The following is a 15,631-nucleotide window of genomic DNA, read 5'->3' on the forward strand; positions in this document are numbered from 1 at the left end:
ATTGCTCCATGATGATACGGAGCGTGACAATATCTCGCGTTCAGTATTATATAGGCGTATCTACAATGATCGATTGTCTCTTCATCGATGTTCTTTTCGGATTATTCCGCTAAATAAGATCAATATTCGGTATTGACGACTAGGACTAGCTTCTAAAACAACAAAAACAACCGAAAATAATTTGTCGGTCAAGTAGTTATTGACCAAAGAGAAAATCGATGAAGAGAAATCGATCTTTGATGATACTGCGCGAGATATGGTCCACACAGGATCATCCGACACGGAATCTATAGACACATTCCACGCGTTACGTTTTGGGCGAGAATCAAACTTTTGCTTCCAAAAACTGTTATGTTATTAAATACATGCTAACCAGCATATCAAACGATCAGATTTGAATAGAAGATTCATTTTATGCTTTTCAATTGGAAATTGGACCTTTGTACTTCGAGAGAAATCAAGAAATACAGCGTAACGGGACACCATCGCAAAAAATGACGATTTTTGACCGAACGACAAGAAATTTGCTACTTTTTAGAAGCAGTTTCTAAAGTTTCAGGTACTTTCCGAAAAATATAAGCAATTATCTTCATTTTAATGCAAAAAGAATCAAAATCGACAGCAAGAGCTCGGAAATATTGTTCAATGAAGTTCAAAAATCGCGGTGTAGAAGTGCGTGGAATGTGTGTATAGCTTGCTGCCGTCGGAGAGCTGCATCAAACTTCTTCTTTATTCGGTTAAGGATCACTTTGTTGTGGACTTTAAGAACGACACACAGTAACATGATGTATGTTATCAAATGCAGACGAAATTTTCAGGAAACTATTATTCAGGAAAATTTAGGATTTCTTTCAAAACTTTTTAGGTCATTAAAACAAAGTTTTAATTATTTTTCATCATTAACTGAACATCTAAGGGGAACACGATCGGTTCCCCGATGTATTTTATTCGTTAAATATTTTTCATTATGCTGAAAAAAAAGTTTGTATAAATATATAGCATGTGTATATGTTTTTTAGTATTTTTCATTTCTTTTTTTTTTCATCATGTAATTAAACGTCCATTGTTGCTTGTTCTACTACTGAGCTACTAATCACTACTTTACTACTACAAGAAATGTTGGTTTCTTTCTCCATATTTTTATCATCTCATCTTCGGTTATGCTTTCCGCGGTTGTTATTCTGAATGATCCACAAAAAATAAAAGAAAGTAAAACTTTCAATGATTTCCATTACCTGTGATGCAGATGTTTCTTTGTTCCTCACACAGGTTTAGTGTGGATGTAATTGTTATTTTTCCCCAACACTCGTATTCCTAAATTTACCATTTTCGTGTGTATGACTGCGTGAGTCTGTGTTTTAGTGTGGGTATCGGTATTATAATGCTTGTGTTTTACGTGACTTTCTTAAAAAATGATTGCTAAAACTTGTTGTTTGTTAGTTCTCGGTCGGTACCTATACTCCAGAGATTTTTTAAATTGTTTTCACGTCATCGCTACACTGTACTGTAACATATTTCCGTAATGGTGACACAATCATAATTGGAGTTTCTGTTGTATTGCATTTTATGTTTTCGTAATTTATCTTTTGCTTTTTGCTCTCTATATTTACATCTGTTTTAGTTTCCTGGGAAATCCTGTTTTCTATTGTACAGTTGTGTTAGTAAGACGATAAGCGGCACATTTTGTTTTGCACAATGGCCAGATCATTTCGGAACGTTACTACTGCTGCTGCTGCTTTGCTATTTTTTCTTAGCTGACTAGTATGCACATAAGGGTATGTGTGTGGATGTGACTCTGTGAATCGGATTTGTTTTAGTCAAGAAGAGATTTTGAGGTTGGTAATATAAATGGAGCCGCCAGAGAAGTTGTATCTGAATTTTGGGCATTGATTTTGAATTTAGCACTGTTGCCAGTACACAGGCTGTGTCATCCACAGTGCTGCCAACTTTAGGGTGTTTCATATAGTCGATAGGGTGGATATTTCCGATGAGATTGTTCTTTTTCTAGAAGGGCGTCATTGGTCTGGAAAATAAAGGCAAAATCCTACTCTGCAAAGCAGATTTTCCCGTTGCACCCGAACACAATTGAGATGAAATTTTACTAGAGATTGGCACACGGGAAAACGCGTTCATTGCAACCAGTTGTCTACTTTAATCGTTCTTTTTATCTACAGTACCGATTATTCGCTTGATTCTCTCCGATGAGTAGAAGAATGGAAAACAACGATAAAGGATTACACATTTGGATTTATCTATTAGTGGTAGAAAACAAACAAAAACGTGGTAAATATTTCTCCGGCGAATTGGCTATCGATCACCATGTTTGTCTATTTGCACGTCACGCGTGGGAAATTAAATTCATACTTATGGCAGTGTGTATCTCTTTCTACATTTTACTACGAATTGTTTATTGAAAGAATTTACGAATATTACGTTACGCTTTCGAAAGTGGTATGCTCTTCAATCGGTTATGACGCTAGTAGGATGGCAAACCCACCAGTAGTGATCGTGTGGTCTTGAGGGTTTTGGTAGTATTTGTAATTTGTTATGTCTAATATACTCTGTGTTGGTTAAAAACATCTATTCATAATGCTTTGAAGATTATCGGTTCGCTACATCAAATTCTGATATTAGTTTTCACCGGGAAGTGTGGTTTCTCGCATTGTCACTACTACACTGAAAGCGTTTAATTGAATGTCATTTCTATACAAACTTTGGAGAGTAGCATTTTTAGCCTGAATGCCACTTAATGTTCATAATGGGTTTCCTCATGTTCATCGGAACGGAGTGACTGTTTGCTCGTACAGCGTTCCGAAATTCTGAACGAAGTACTTTGGGTCTGACAAATACTATATCGAACTTGCATGAACTTTACGTTACAAAAAGAAGGGTTACAACAATCAGGCTTATTCTACGCGGCGTGTGATGTGAGACGGTCCCTTTTTTTCTCACTTGATGTGAGACGACTAATGCAAATCAAATGGGATCGAGTCGACTTTTGTCACCTCATTTGACTCGTCTCATCTCACACGCCGCGCAGAATAAGCCTGAATAAAGAATCTGTTGCTTAATCAAAGCACATGAAGATCGGCAAATTTCGCTGATTTCCCTCGTGGGATATGTAATCCCTGAAAGAATTAGTATCAAAAGGAATCTCAAAAGAACTCTTGGAGAAATCATTAAAAGAATCCTGAATAGATTCTCTGAAAAAAAACTTGAAAAACTCCTTGCAGAATCCCTAGAGGAAATCCGGGAAGAATAAATTAAGAAATCTCTGAAGGAGTACCTTAATGAATCTCGGGAGGAACATCTGGAAGAATGCCGAAAGGAATCCCGCGAAAATCCTTAAACCGTTGAAAAAATTCTCTTAAGGAAACCTGGAAAGAAAAATGAAAGAATCCCTAGAGGACTCAATGAATATAGCCTGGGTGGAAAGGAGGAGTTCCGCTAGGAATACATGAAGACGCAATTTCTCAACGATTCGTAAAGTAATCCCTAAAAAAAACTCAAAACGAGTACCTTAGAAAATCTCAGGAGGAATCCAGATTAGGAGTCTCTGAAAAAATCCCAGGAGAATCTCTGAAAGGAAGAATCCTGACAACTGATGAATAAGACAAATGGTTCATATGAACGAATTGTGTAAATTTCAATGAGCAATGAAATATTAGGTAATATAGAAGTGTAAAGTTCATGAAAAGTTCAATCTACAAAAGTCATATTCCGGAACGATGTATGAGTACCACAAAATTCGACAATGATACCAAAAAATATCCTCACCACAGCATTACCGTCTCGAACGGCATGTAAATGTATTGTTATTTCAATCGGTAAATAAATTCAGAATTTAGCTTACAGTTAGTTCGTTTGGACCTTAATTTAGGCGGATTAATTTGAACGCGAAACCTATAATTATAATATGTTGTATGTACCACTAAAACAAGAAGTATTAACAATATACACATTTCGCTTTTTGTTTTGTTTGTATCATTTAGAGATGGTCGGCTCTCTTTGGCAACCTACGAACAAGCTTCCGCTTTCTGCCGCCGGAACTGACCATCTTTGCAAATCACAGCATACGCGCGCAACCAATTTGACCCTATCGTTCGGTTTGAGTTCTAATTCTAAAGTAAGATCGAAGCTCGAGCTCGTTTTTTATAGTATTGTTTACTCGCACTGTCTATGATCGCATAATTGTCCCATATGAATAGGAAACCCAGCAAAGATGGGACTGATATGCGATCATGGGTAGCGCATCACTCTACAATACAACCGATTATGACGAAACAGAGCGATGATGGTTAGTCATGGATGATGATGCTTTTTTATTGCTAATTTGATTATTCCCGACGTTTCGATTCTATCTTCTCAATTTTACACCATAACAGAAAAGGTATGGTAAAGATCGAGAAGATAGAACCCGAATTCCAGACTGCTGGAGAAATAACAGTTTATCCGCATCACGATGCGATGGTCCATAATCGATCGGACTAAAACTAAACCAAGGCGAACGTATGACTTTTTAAGTTTAGAAAACCTTAAAGATTGAATCCTTGAAAAAGGTCCCAAGTGGACCGAAACGTCGGGAATAATCAAAAACTAGTTTTTTTTTGTCCATTCCCCCTAAGACTGCGAGGACAAACCGTAACAGTACATAACCTCAGTCGTATCCCCAAAATAATCACTAGTAAAGATTGTTATGCCTACGCTGGCTAGATGCACCGATGCGACGTAAGCTAGGATACAGCGACCAGGGGCCTACATCGTCGAAACCAAAACATGACGCTGAAAGCGAGCGCCCATCAGCATCGGACGGACGCCGACGACGGGAACATTCAAAACAACATGCATGAGCTTCGCTTCATCCGCCCTTCTTGTCACTTTCTCCGACGCAACGACGGGTGGCGGCTCATTTTCACACCGACTGGGATTCAATTGAAATTTTCAAATTGTCTAAAATGTATGTTTGCTAAATATTTTTATGGGTAATAAACTATTTCAGTAAAATATGCATAGCATACATAACCATTACACAGATTTGCCGGTTGTTACACTCATTAATTGAGTTATAACAGAGAAATTCATTCGATGTCGAACGAGCGTCCGTGAGCTTGTGAGTGCGAAACAAAGTGGCATCTGCGACGACGCAGCACCGTCGGTTCATCGGTGACGATGACAGTCGGGCTGAGCGACGACGACGGCGCCTTGTTTCCATTGACGATTGAAAACATTGTTTACAAACTTCGTCTGAAAATTTCAATTGAAATTGAAAATGTAGGGCCCTGACAGCGACACATGTTGTCCTTTACTAGCTTTTACTGAATTTGCGGGTTGTGTCCGAAACAATTCGCTCACAATTGTAATTAGTGGGCACAAACGCGAGGGTGTTATACATTGGCATCTAAGCCAAAAAAGAGATGGATTTGTGAAAACGGAGTCGGTTTGGCTTTCTGTTAAGTAGAATCCATCATTATTTGTGGCCTAGTAGGTTAAAGCGCTGTTAAAACCAACAGACTCGTGGGTTCGAGTCCCACCAGAACGCATTTTTTTCACAAATTTATCTCGCAATTTGTCAATTAACAATATTCTGTGCCTTCTAATTACAAGTTTAGGTAAAGTAAATCAAAAATTTTCACATGATTGACCATCAACGCTCTGTAACGAAATTTCAAAACAGCATCCTCTTAACTAGTCATCTCTATCTACTACAACTCAGAAGAACAAAAGCGTCGTGAAATCGGACACCCCTTGTAATGTTTCAACTCCAGGAAAGTGATAGGTAGTGTACTTCAAATTTCTATATATTATCAACAACAGAATTCACAACAAATGGTTACTTCTAAAATATGGATCGACTCGATAAAATATAAATTTCTAGACGTGCGCGGGTACTTCGTTGCTCTGTTACATCCCTGCAAGCAACGAAGGCCCCTCTCCGAAAGTTTAAAAACGAACTCGCAGCAACCACAATGTGCCATCGAGAGAACAGATTAAAAATTTGAAAACGTGATCATTTCCAATGTAAAAAAGATACGTGAACGTTAGAACGGTTAGAATCTAAAAAAGATACATCTCGGGAGACGCAACACGGACGCAACGAAAGAGGAAAAAAACGGTTTAAAATAGAACTATCTCGCGTGGTACCTACTGTACTGATGACGACGACGACCGAATTCAACAACGACGACGAGGACGCGACGATGGCTTACTGGCTGACGAGAGGCGGATGAGAGGATGAGGATCGGTCGGTTCTACTAACCATATCTATCACACGTCACCGGGGATCGGGAACGGATCCGATTCCGATTGGATTTCGACTACTGCTGTTTGTCCACCCGTAGACTGAATTTGGGATTCTCCGGTACGATGGTGACCACTTTGAGTGAGTCGCTCGGTGACTCCATGAGGTTCTTGGTGTAGGCCGCGGCCGTATCACAGTCGGTGCGACGGGAGATCAGACACCGGATGTCGGTGTGCAGCGTCAGCTTTCCGGAACGGGACGTTTGGAATCTGTGGAGGAAAAATGAACGTTGGAAGAAAAAACGTTAGGATTTGAAGCATGGTTGTAAATGGGTTTGTGTCATTTGGCATACAGTTATTTCTTATACAGTCGTTTAGCATAACGTCAATAGGTATAAAGACAATTAGCATAACGGTCATTTGGTATAATGAACACTTGGCATAACAAAAAAAGAGTGCATTATGTCAAATGTACATTATGCCAAATGACCGTTATGCCAAATCAGGCCAAACATTTCAATAGGTCCTATCTGCATTTGAGAGGCTCTCTTTGTTCACTTTCTCTTTCAATTATTGCAATGTAATGGTACACTTTTGAACTATTTTTTCAGTGCAAATCAAAAGACGATTGTTTTGACCATCGTTCAATGCAAGGAGACAATAATAATACAAATGAACAGCTGAGATATTAACGAAAGAGAGGGAAACCAAAGAGAGCCTCTCTTCTGCAGATTGGACCTTTAGACATGTTTGGCCTGAAATGTCTTCAATCAAAATGACCTAAATTTTGATATGCATCCAGTTATCTTATACTATATTCAAGTGAACAAGGCAGATTTATGATGTTTACTCAAAGATGTTGAACGTTCACAATCAAATGAGCATGTCGAATAACATTTGTAGAGATTGTACTGTTATAAAGGAAATTTGAACACACCTAAAATAATTTATATTAAATTATCTGAAACTTTAAGATTCGGACAAGAAATTGGTAAAATAATTTTGAAATTCGATTGAGTCATCGCTGAGATATAGCCAATTGAAAATTTAATTGCAACTAATCACTGTGCCGGGAGCGCTAGGGATGTTCATTTTTTTTCTTTCGACTAACGATGTGCATTGAATTATCTTATACTATATTCATTTGAATCACTAAGATTTATGATGCAGAGGCGTCTCGTGACTAGCAGACTGACCTGTTCTACAGATTACTATTTTACTAAATGAAAACACATTAGAGTTATTTTATACTATGCTTGCTGTTATTTTTTTGTTTTAGTATTGTGATTTTGAACATAAGCTGATTTTTATCTTCTTGTTTGTTAATAATTTTCTGAAAAATATCTTCCGCATTTTCATCGCAAATAATGATGCGATTCGCATTCAGATGCGCCTTTGAGCGACTTCCGAAGTTTGGTATCTCACATACTTTTAGAAAAATCCATTTTCGGTGGAAGTCATTTTTTAACGTTCTTCACACACCGACGATACTTGTTTTTTTCATGTCCAACATGCTCTCTTTTCCGCAAATGTTCGAAATTTCCACCTCCATAAATTGTTTTAGCTCGTATCATGACCTCGAATTTAAAATTTGGAAACCGTTGCCAACGAGCTAGAGCACATTCGGCACCCCCAGCTTCATCCACGCTGGATGTAATGCATATTATAACAAGCGCGCACGACATTGGGTGTGCCAAAATGTGCTCTAGCTGCGCAAGTTGTTCTCAGCCTACGTAGAACGATAAACCGGGAAGCCACAGTCCAAGCTTTCATTCATTTCTGGTTTTGCTACACACATGTAAACTTTCCACTGAAGAAGCTCTTTGCGTTTAGCTGTGTGCCTCTGGTATCCATCGCTTTTTTCTCTAAAGAGTATACCGAGCAGCATGCTAACAATCATTTACACACATTTGAGAACCTGATCGGTAAGCATAGCTGGCAAAATATTTATTTAAATACTGTGCAATCAATGTTCCTTATTCATTTTTTTAAAGATATTGTTAAATTATCCTTTAATTTCCAACAACGATACAACATACATTTTTTAGCATTCTAAAACTGTAAATTTTCAACATGATTTTAAAGACTTTAGTCGATCGCGCTTAGCGTGCGTGTACGCGTGAGAAGCAGGCGGGAAGTGAAAAATGGAAAGAAACGTTGACAACGCTGCTGCTGGTTCTAGACGAGTAGGGAACGTATGAGCGACAGAGTAAAGTGAAATGAATTCGAATGAACACTGCCATTCGGAGGCAAAAAAGGGAGAAAACTGTTGGTTTGGGAACAGTATCCATCGTTCGCATGAATCGGGGAACCGGTGGCATGTAGTTTCGAAGAGTCGAGCAAGAGAGAGCTGCGCAAGGCTGGCTCTCGCATGCTCTTGTTATATGGTTTCTGCCGGTCTTTCGTTCTTTATAAACCGGGAACGATGTTAGCGCCTTGTGTGCAAGTTGTTGTGGGGTATGTGCGGTGGGAGTTTTAAATTTAGTTTATTCTTTTGGTATATCTACTTAAAGATTATTTTGCGAGTTTTATTCTCAGCCTATACCCGTTCCAAGAACAGGTCGAACATGTGGACGAGGCGCCTCTGTTACTGAACTGTTTTGAACGTTTACAAACAGATGAGCACGTCGAAAAAAAAAATTGTATCGGTTGCACTTTTCTATAGGAAATTTGAACATCCTTAGAGTGATTTCTGTTCAATAATCTGAAACTTTAGGATTCGGACAAGAGATCCATATTTTTTTTTTGAAAATCGGTTGAACCATCGCTGAGATATAGTCATTTGAAGATTTGTTACAACTAATTTTCGATCACGGGGCTCCGCGTAACTTTTTTTTATCTCGGGGCTTCTAGTGTTAATTTATCCAGTGTTTTCATTGAACTTCATAACTAAAGAGAACTGTCGCGGTGCTCTTGGCAAGGCTCTGTTATACACGACCTGAAAACCCTTGTTATAGGCTATTCTTTATATGTAGCTTAACCATTAAGGGATTAGTTGGCGTTGAAAATACCTATGTTTTTATAAGAGATTTTCCTATAAGTTTAAACCATAGGCTGTTCTTTCGAGTTATACTGGAGAGTGGCAAGATTACTTAAGGCCGGACGAGACGGTGGTTGAATCGTCCACCATTGCTCTGTTGTTAGTGAGATGCAAATCTCAACTTCTACTTCATAATCTTGACTAGAAATTTGATCGTTCATTTGCTCACATGTGGTGCACAATCGACTAAAGTTTCAGCTACGTCAGTGCAGTGGAAATTGATATTTGCTTCTTCAAAATCGCGAGGCAAATTGCTAGAAAGAGAGGGAAGATAGGAAAAATTACACGTCGTCCCGTGCGGCCTTAAGTTCATCATTCCTTTTTAACCGGACGTAAAAAAATAGCCAATGCCCAAAGGCAGGAGAGGCGGAAAATCTAGAAAACAAAAAGTTCACAAGGCAGAAAAAACGCCTGACAATCGGTAAGGACAGCATCTGGAGCAACATTTGAAAAGGGCATACGAGCATTGGTAAACAATGACTTCATACGTCGCTCCTGAGCCCCAATCAGCTTATTCATACAAACTAAGACCATTATCAGATAGAGCAAACATCGATTTTTCGGATAACGGTGTTCATTTGCGTGGGCGGGCTGCTGTTAGGCCCTACGAAGCGTTTTCGAAAAAAGACACAAGACCTTTTGGGCCCCTTTCAAATGTTGCTCCAGGCAGCTTTCACCGTGCTACCTATCACGCAGAATCACGCAATATCGTTAGGTTGAACCTAAAATCTCTTTGCTTAAAATCTATCATTTTCGTGCGAATTGAATCAATTCATTTTGTTATTTGTGTCTGCTCTGGTAAATTTTTGAAACAACAAATTTTCTAATTGATTTCAAAACCAGTTCTCAATTTTTATTTCAACAAATTGACCTTATAGACATTGGCGTAACTAGAGGGGGGGGGCCAGGCCCCCTCCAGAATCCGCCAGGCCCCCCCAGAAATTTTTCATGATTTTATATATGGAAATTAGAAAAAATCTGAAAACCACTGTTGTGGTGACAAACATAGATCTATATTCTCAATTTAGTTGAAAATCGGAGTTTTCGACTAGCGAAGTTGGATTTTTCTCCAAATCCGTGCGTCGGACCTAACTTCGGAAGTGGTGCGCTGTATAGCGGACCAGGTTTACTATACAACGCACCACTTCCGAAGTTAGGTCCGACGCACGGATTTGAAGAAAAATCCAACTTCGCTAGTCGAAAATTCCGAGTTTCAACTGCACGTACAGTAATATAAATTTATTTGGCATAATATGTGTTGAAATTGACAGTTATTGGAGACAATTCTCAACTTGTCACTCATTACAAGATCATTGTCCAAAGTTAGTTTTGTTTGGAAATATTATATAATCAGAATTATATAAAAAGTAATACTTTGTACATCTTCTTTTTTAAATCGCTGAGAAGTTAAACCTAAATGATAATTTCCAGGAATTCCTGGATGGGTACCTTTAAGAATCTTTGAATTTTCTAGCAGCATTACTGCAAAATATGGTTAAGTGCTTCTTTATGGAAATCAAGTATCATGTGGGAAAATAACTCTGGTTGAATTTGCAATGGAATTTCAGCAAAAGTTTGTGAATTCCTAGTGAGAATAGATGTACGTAGCTGAAGCGTAAACGCGAGTGTATTCATTAAAACCATGCTGGAGGTGATTTCTGGTCGGTCACTATTAATTTCTTTTATTTCGTGGGCCAGGGGTATTTTTGCGTCTATCAAACAACGCACAAATTCAAATGGTCATTGAGGTTTTTTAATATATTTAAAAGCTGGTGCTGCAAGATGTAATCGTAAGTTTGAAGGTATTCATGATTGGTCTTGTAAAAGACTTGGTATTCATGAGATAATTGTGAAAGAATTCCTGGATGGCTTCTTGGAGAATTTCTTGGCTTCTATGTCCCTCTTAAATTATCTAAAAGAATTTCAATACAAATCGCTGGAGGAATTCCTCTAGAAATCCTTCAAATTATTCAAAAAATCTACAAGTAATCCTAAAAAAACCCTGGGGTGAATCCCTGAAAAACATTATGAACGGAATACAGTAATTTTTTAACTAACCGCTGAATAAATTAAAAAAAAAAACCGAGAGAAATTTCGGAAGAAATCATTACAAGAATTCTCGGAGCAATACCTGCAGGAATCCCTGGAGTAATTTGTAAAAGTATACCTGGAGGAATCCCTGGATGAATTCCTGGAGGAATCCGAAGAGCAATTATGCTAGGAATTTCAGGAAAAAAAAATCTGAAGAATCCGCATCAGAAATCCCTGTAGAAATTACTAGAATTTTTTTTTAGATGAATCCTTGGAAGAATTTCTGGATGCATTCCTGGAGGAATCCTTAGAGGAATTCTTCAAGAAATCACAGGAGGAGTTCCTAGATGTATTTCTGAAGGATATCCCTAATGCCTGGAGCATTAGGGATTTTTTTTTATTATCGTACAAATTGGTATGAAGTTTCTGAAGGTTAATGAAATTAGGTAGCGATCATATATATTTGAAAAACTAAATTGAAAAAATCAGGGTCGCCTAATTTTCCGGAAAACTCCAGTGAAAATCAAACATTTTCCACAGACACCACCTACTTTGAAAAATCATAGAACGAAGCATCATAGGCACATTTTTTTTTGTGAAATTATAAGCAAATTTTCTCAGCCATTCCAAGATGCATTTCTGGAGGAAATCCTAGAAATTTTTTTGGACAAATTCCTGGCGGATTCCCTGGAAAAGTTAATGGATTGATTGATTGATTTGTCTTTTTTAAAGAGACTTTAAGCCCTTGGCTTTAAAGTTAATGGATAAATTTCTGAAGGAGGCATCCCTGGAGAAGTTCCTGGAGCATTAGAGAAATTTCTGATGAAATTCCAAGATAAATTTCTAGAAGAATTCCTAGAGGAATTTCTGGAGGAATTCCAGGAGGAATTCATGGAGGAATCTCACGGAAGAATCCTTAGAGGAATCCCTGCAGGAATTTCTGGTATATTCTTGGAGGAATTCCTGGTGGAATTTCTAGAAGAACCCGTGAAATAACTCCTGGACGGATTCCTAGAGGAATCCCTGGAGTTGAAATTCATGGATTAATTCCCAGAGGAAACCTGAAAGAATTTCCGGAGGAATCCCTTGGAAAAATTCCTATAGAATTTCCTGAAGAATCTCCTGAAAGAATATCGGAAGCAATCTCTAATACCTACGGTAAATCTCGGTGGAATTTCTTGAGGAACCCCTGGAGACACTGTGGTAGTAATTTCTGAGGAATTCCCAGAGGAATTCCTGAAGGAATTCCTATATGAATTCCTGAAGGACTTTCTGCAGGAATTCCTGCGGTATTTCTGAAGATACCTCGTAAGGAATTCCCGCAAAATTTCTTAGAGAAATTTCTACAAAAATTCTTGAAAGAATCCCTGGAGATATTCTTGGAAAGAACCCTGGAGAAATCCCTGAAACAAATTTCTGGAGGAACCTTAGGAGGGATTCCTGGAGGAACTTCCGGACAAGTTCCTGGTGGAATTTCAGGAGGAATTTCTGGACAAATCTTTATAGGAAATCTTGGGGAAATTCCATGGAACTATTCATGGATGAATTCCAGGAGGAATCCCTTAATCAATTCTTTGAGGAATCCTTCAATGAATTCCTGGAAGAATCTCTAGAGGAATTCTGGAAGGAATCCATGGAGAAATGTCTGAATATATTCATAGAGAAATTCCTAAAGAAATTCCTAGAGAATTTCCTAGAGGAATTCTGAGAGGAATTTCTAATGGAGTTCCAGGAGAAATTTCCAGAGGAATTTCTGGAGGACTTACAGGAGCAATTTCAGAAGGAATTTCTGGAAAAATTACTGGAGAAATCATCGGAGCAATTTCTGGAGGAATCCATGAAATAATTCCTAGAGGAATGTGTAGAGGAAACCGCGGAGAAGAAATTCCTGGATTAATTCTTGGGGGAAACCCTGGAAGGATTTCTGGACGAATTCCTGGAACAATTCCTGAAGGAATTGCTGTACGAATTTCCGAAGAAATTCCTGGAGGAATTCCTGGATCCATTCCTGAATAAATTACCGAAAGTATTCCTGAAGAAATACCTGGGGTAATTGTTGGTGAAATTCGTGGTAGAACTCCTGAAGGAGTCCCTGGAGAAATGCCTGGATGAAATCCTGAAAGAATGCCAGGAGGAATACCAGGAATAATTCTTGAATAAATTCCAGAAAGAATTTGTGGGGAATTTTTTAAAAGAATCCCTTGAGGATTTCCTGGAGGATTCCTGAAAAAATTTTTGAATGAATTCCTAGAGATATCTCAGGAGGAAATCATTCAAGAATCCCAGGAAGAATTATTGGAATATTTCTTGGATAAACTCTAGGAGGAATTCTTGGGGTAATTTCTTAATGAATCCCTGGAAGATTTTCTAGATAAATTCTTGGAGAAATTGCGGTAGTAATTTCTGAAGGAATCCTGGATTAATGCCTGAAGGAATCCCTATAGAAATCTCTGGAGGAACTTCTGGAGGAATGCCTGGAGTAACCCCTGGATAAATTCCTGGAGTCATGCCTGTATCAATTCCTGGAGGAATCTCTCGAGAAATTCCTTAAGAAATCCCTGGAGGAAACCCTGGGGAATTTTCTTGAAAAATCCCTGGAGAAATTCCTGGACTAATGCCTGGAGTAATCTCTGGATACATTTCTAAAAGAGTTCCTGGAGGAGCAATCGAGTGCAATTTGGGGTTTTTTTTCTTAAGAACTCCCGAAGCAATCTCTAGATGAATTGCTGGAGAAATCCCGGGATGAGTCCATGGGGAAACTCCCAGGAGAAATTTCGAAAGAAACTTCTCGAAAAATTCCTAGAGGAATCCTTAGAGAAATTTCTAGAGAAATTCTTGGAAGAATCCTTGAGAAAATTCTTTGAAAAATCCCTGGAGGAATTTCTGGAGGAACCTCAGGAAGAATGCCTGGAAAGTTCTGGACAAATTCCTACAGGAAGTTCTTAATAAATTCCTTGCGGAACCCCAGGAAGAATTCCTGGATTAATCTGTAAGGGAATTTTTGTGGAAATTCCTTGGAACTATCCCTGGAAGAATTCTTGAATGAATTCCTGGAGGAATCTGGAGAGAAATTCTGGAAGCAGTTAATGGAGGAATTTCTGAAGAAAAGAAATTTCTGAAGAAATTTCAAGAGAAATTTCTGAAGAAACTCCAAGAGAAATTTCTGAAGAAAATCCAAGAGAAATTTCTAGAGGAATTCCCAGAGGAATTTTTGGAGGAATTCCAGGAGGAATTCCTGAAGGAATTGCGGTAGTAATTTCTGAAGGAATTCTCATGGGAGTTCCTGGATCAATTCCTGGAGGACTTTCTGAAGGGATTCTTGGGGTAATACTTAAGTAACCTCTTGAGGAATTCCTGGAGGCATCCTTAGAGGAATTTCTAGAGAATTACTTGGAAGAATCCCTGGGGGAATTCTTGCAAAAAAAACCTGGAGGAATCCCTGAAACAATTCCTGGGAGAACCTCAGGAGGAATTCCTGGACAAATCTCTATAGGAAATCTTGAGGAAAATCCGTGGAACTATTCATGGAAGAACTGCAGGAGGAATCCCTAAATGAATATCTTGAGAATCCCTGAATGAATTCCTGGAAGAATCTCTAGAGGAATTCTGGAAGGAATCCATGGAGAATTTTTTGAAGGAATTCCTAGAGAAATTTTTAGAGGAATTCAGAAAGGAATTTCTGGTGGAGTTCCAGGAGGATTTTCTGGAGGAATTACTGCAGGAATCATCGGTGGAATTCTTGGAAGGATCCATGAAATAAATCCTGGAGGAATGTGCAGAGGAAACCCTAGAGAAGAAATTCCTGGAAGAATTTTCGGAGTAATTCATGGAAGAATTCCTGGATACTTGAATAAATTCCTGGAGTAATTCCTGAGGAAATACCTGGGGTAATACCTGGAGAAATTCTTGGTAGAACTCTCTGGAGAAATGCCTGAATGAAATTCTAGAGACATGATAGGAGGAATACCTGGAATAATTATTGAAAAAAAAAATCCGGGAGGAATTTCCGAAGGAGTTCCTGGAGGAATCTCAAGATTCATTCCTGATGAAATACAAAGTTCGATTTCTGAGGGAATTCCAGGAGGATTTTCTGAAGAATTCTCAGGGGAAATACTGAAGAAACCGCTGAAATTCCTGAGGAAATCCTGAAATCCTGGATTAATTCCTGCGGGAGTTTCTGAAGGAATCCCAATAATAATTCTTCTAGAAATGTTTAAAATAATCTCGCAATTCGTGTTTGTAAGAATAACAGAAGAAATTTCCGGTGAATCCCTGGAGGAACTCTTGAAGTAATTTCTGAAGAAACCCGATGAGGAATCCCGG

The 15,631-nt window shown here is 38.5% G+C and overlaps 1 protein-coding gene across 1 annotated transcript in view; it reads right to left on the bottom strand.

The window, feature by feature from the left end:
- Window positions 1–880: 880 nt before the first annotated feature.
- The window catches only part of LOC109404609 (protein Atossa), a 56,615-nt gene continuing 41,864 nt past the window's right edge, over window positions 881–15,631 (bottom strand). The window contains exon 8 of the mRNA XM_019677514.3: window positions 881–6,507. Within this exon, the coding sequence (XP_019533059.3) occupies window positions 6,315–6,507 (193 nt within the window). The 3' untranslated portion in view covers window positions 881–6,314. The remainder of the gene's footprint in view (window positions 6,508–15,631) is intronic.

This window comes from Aedes albopictus, chromosome 2, assembly GCF_035046485.1.
Source record: "Aedes albopictus strain Foshan chromosome 2, AalbF5, whole genome shotgun sequence".
NCBI classification, from domain to species: Eukaryota; Metazoa; Arthropoda; class Insecta; order Diptera; family Culicidae; genus Aedes; species Aedes albopictus.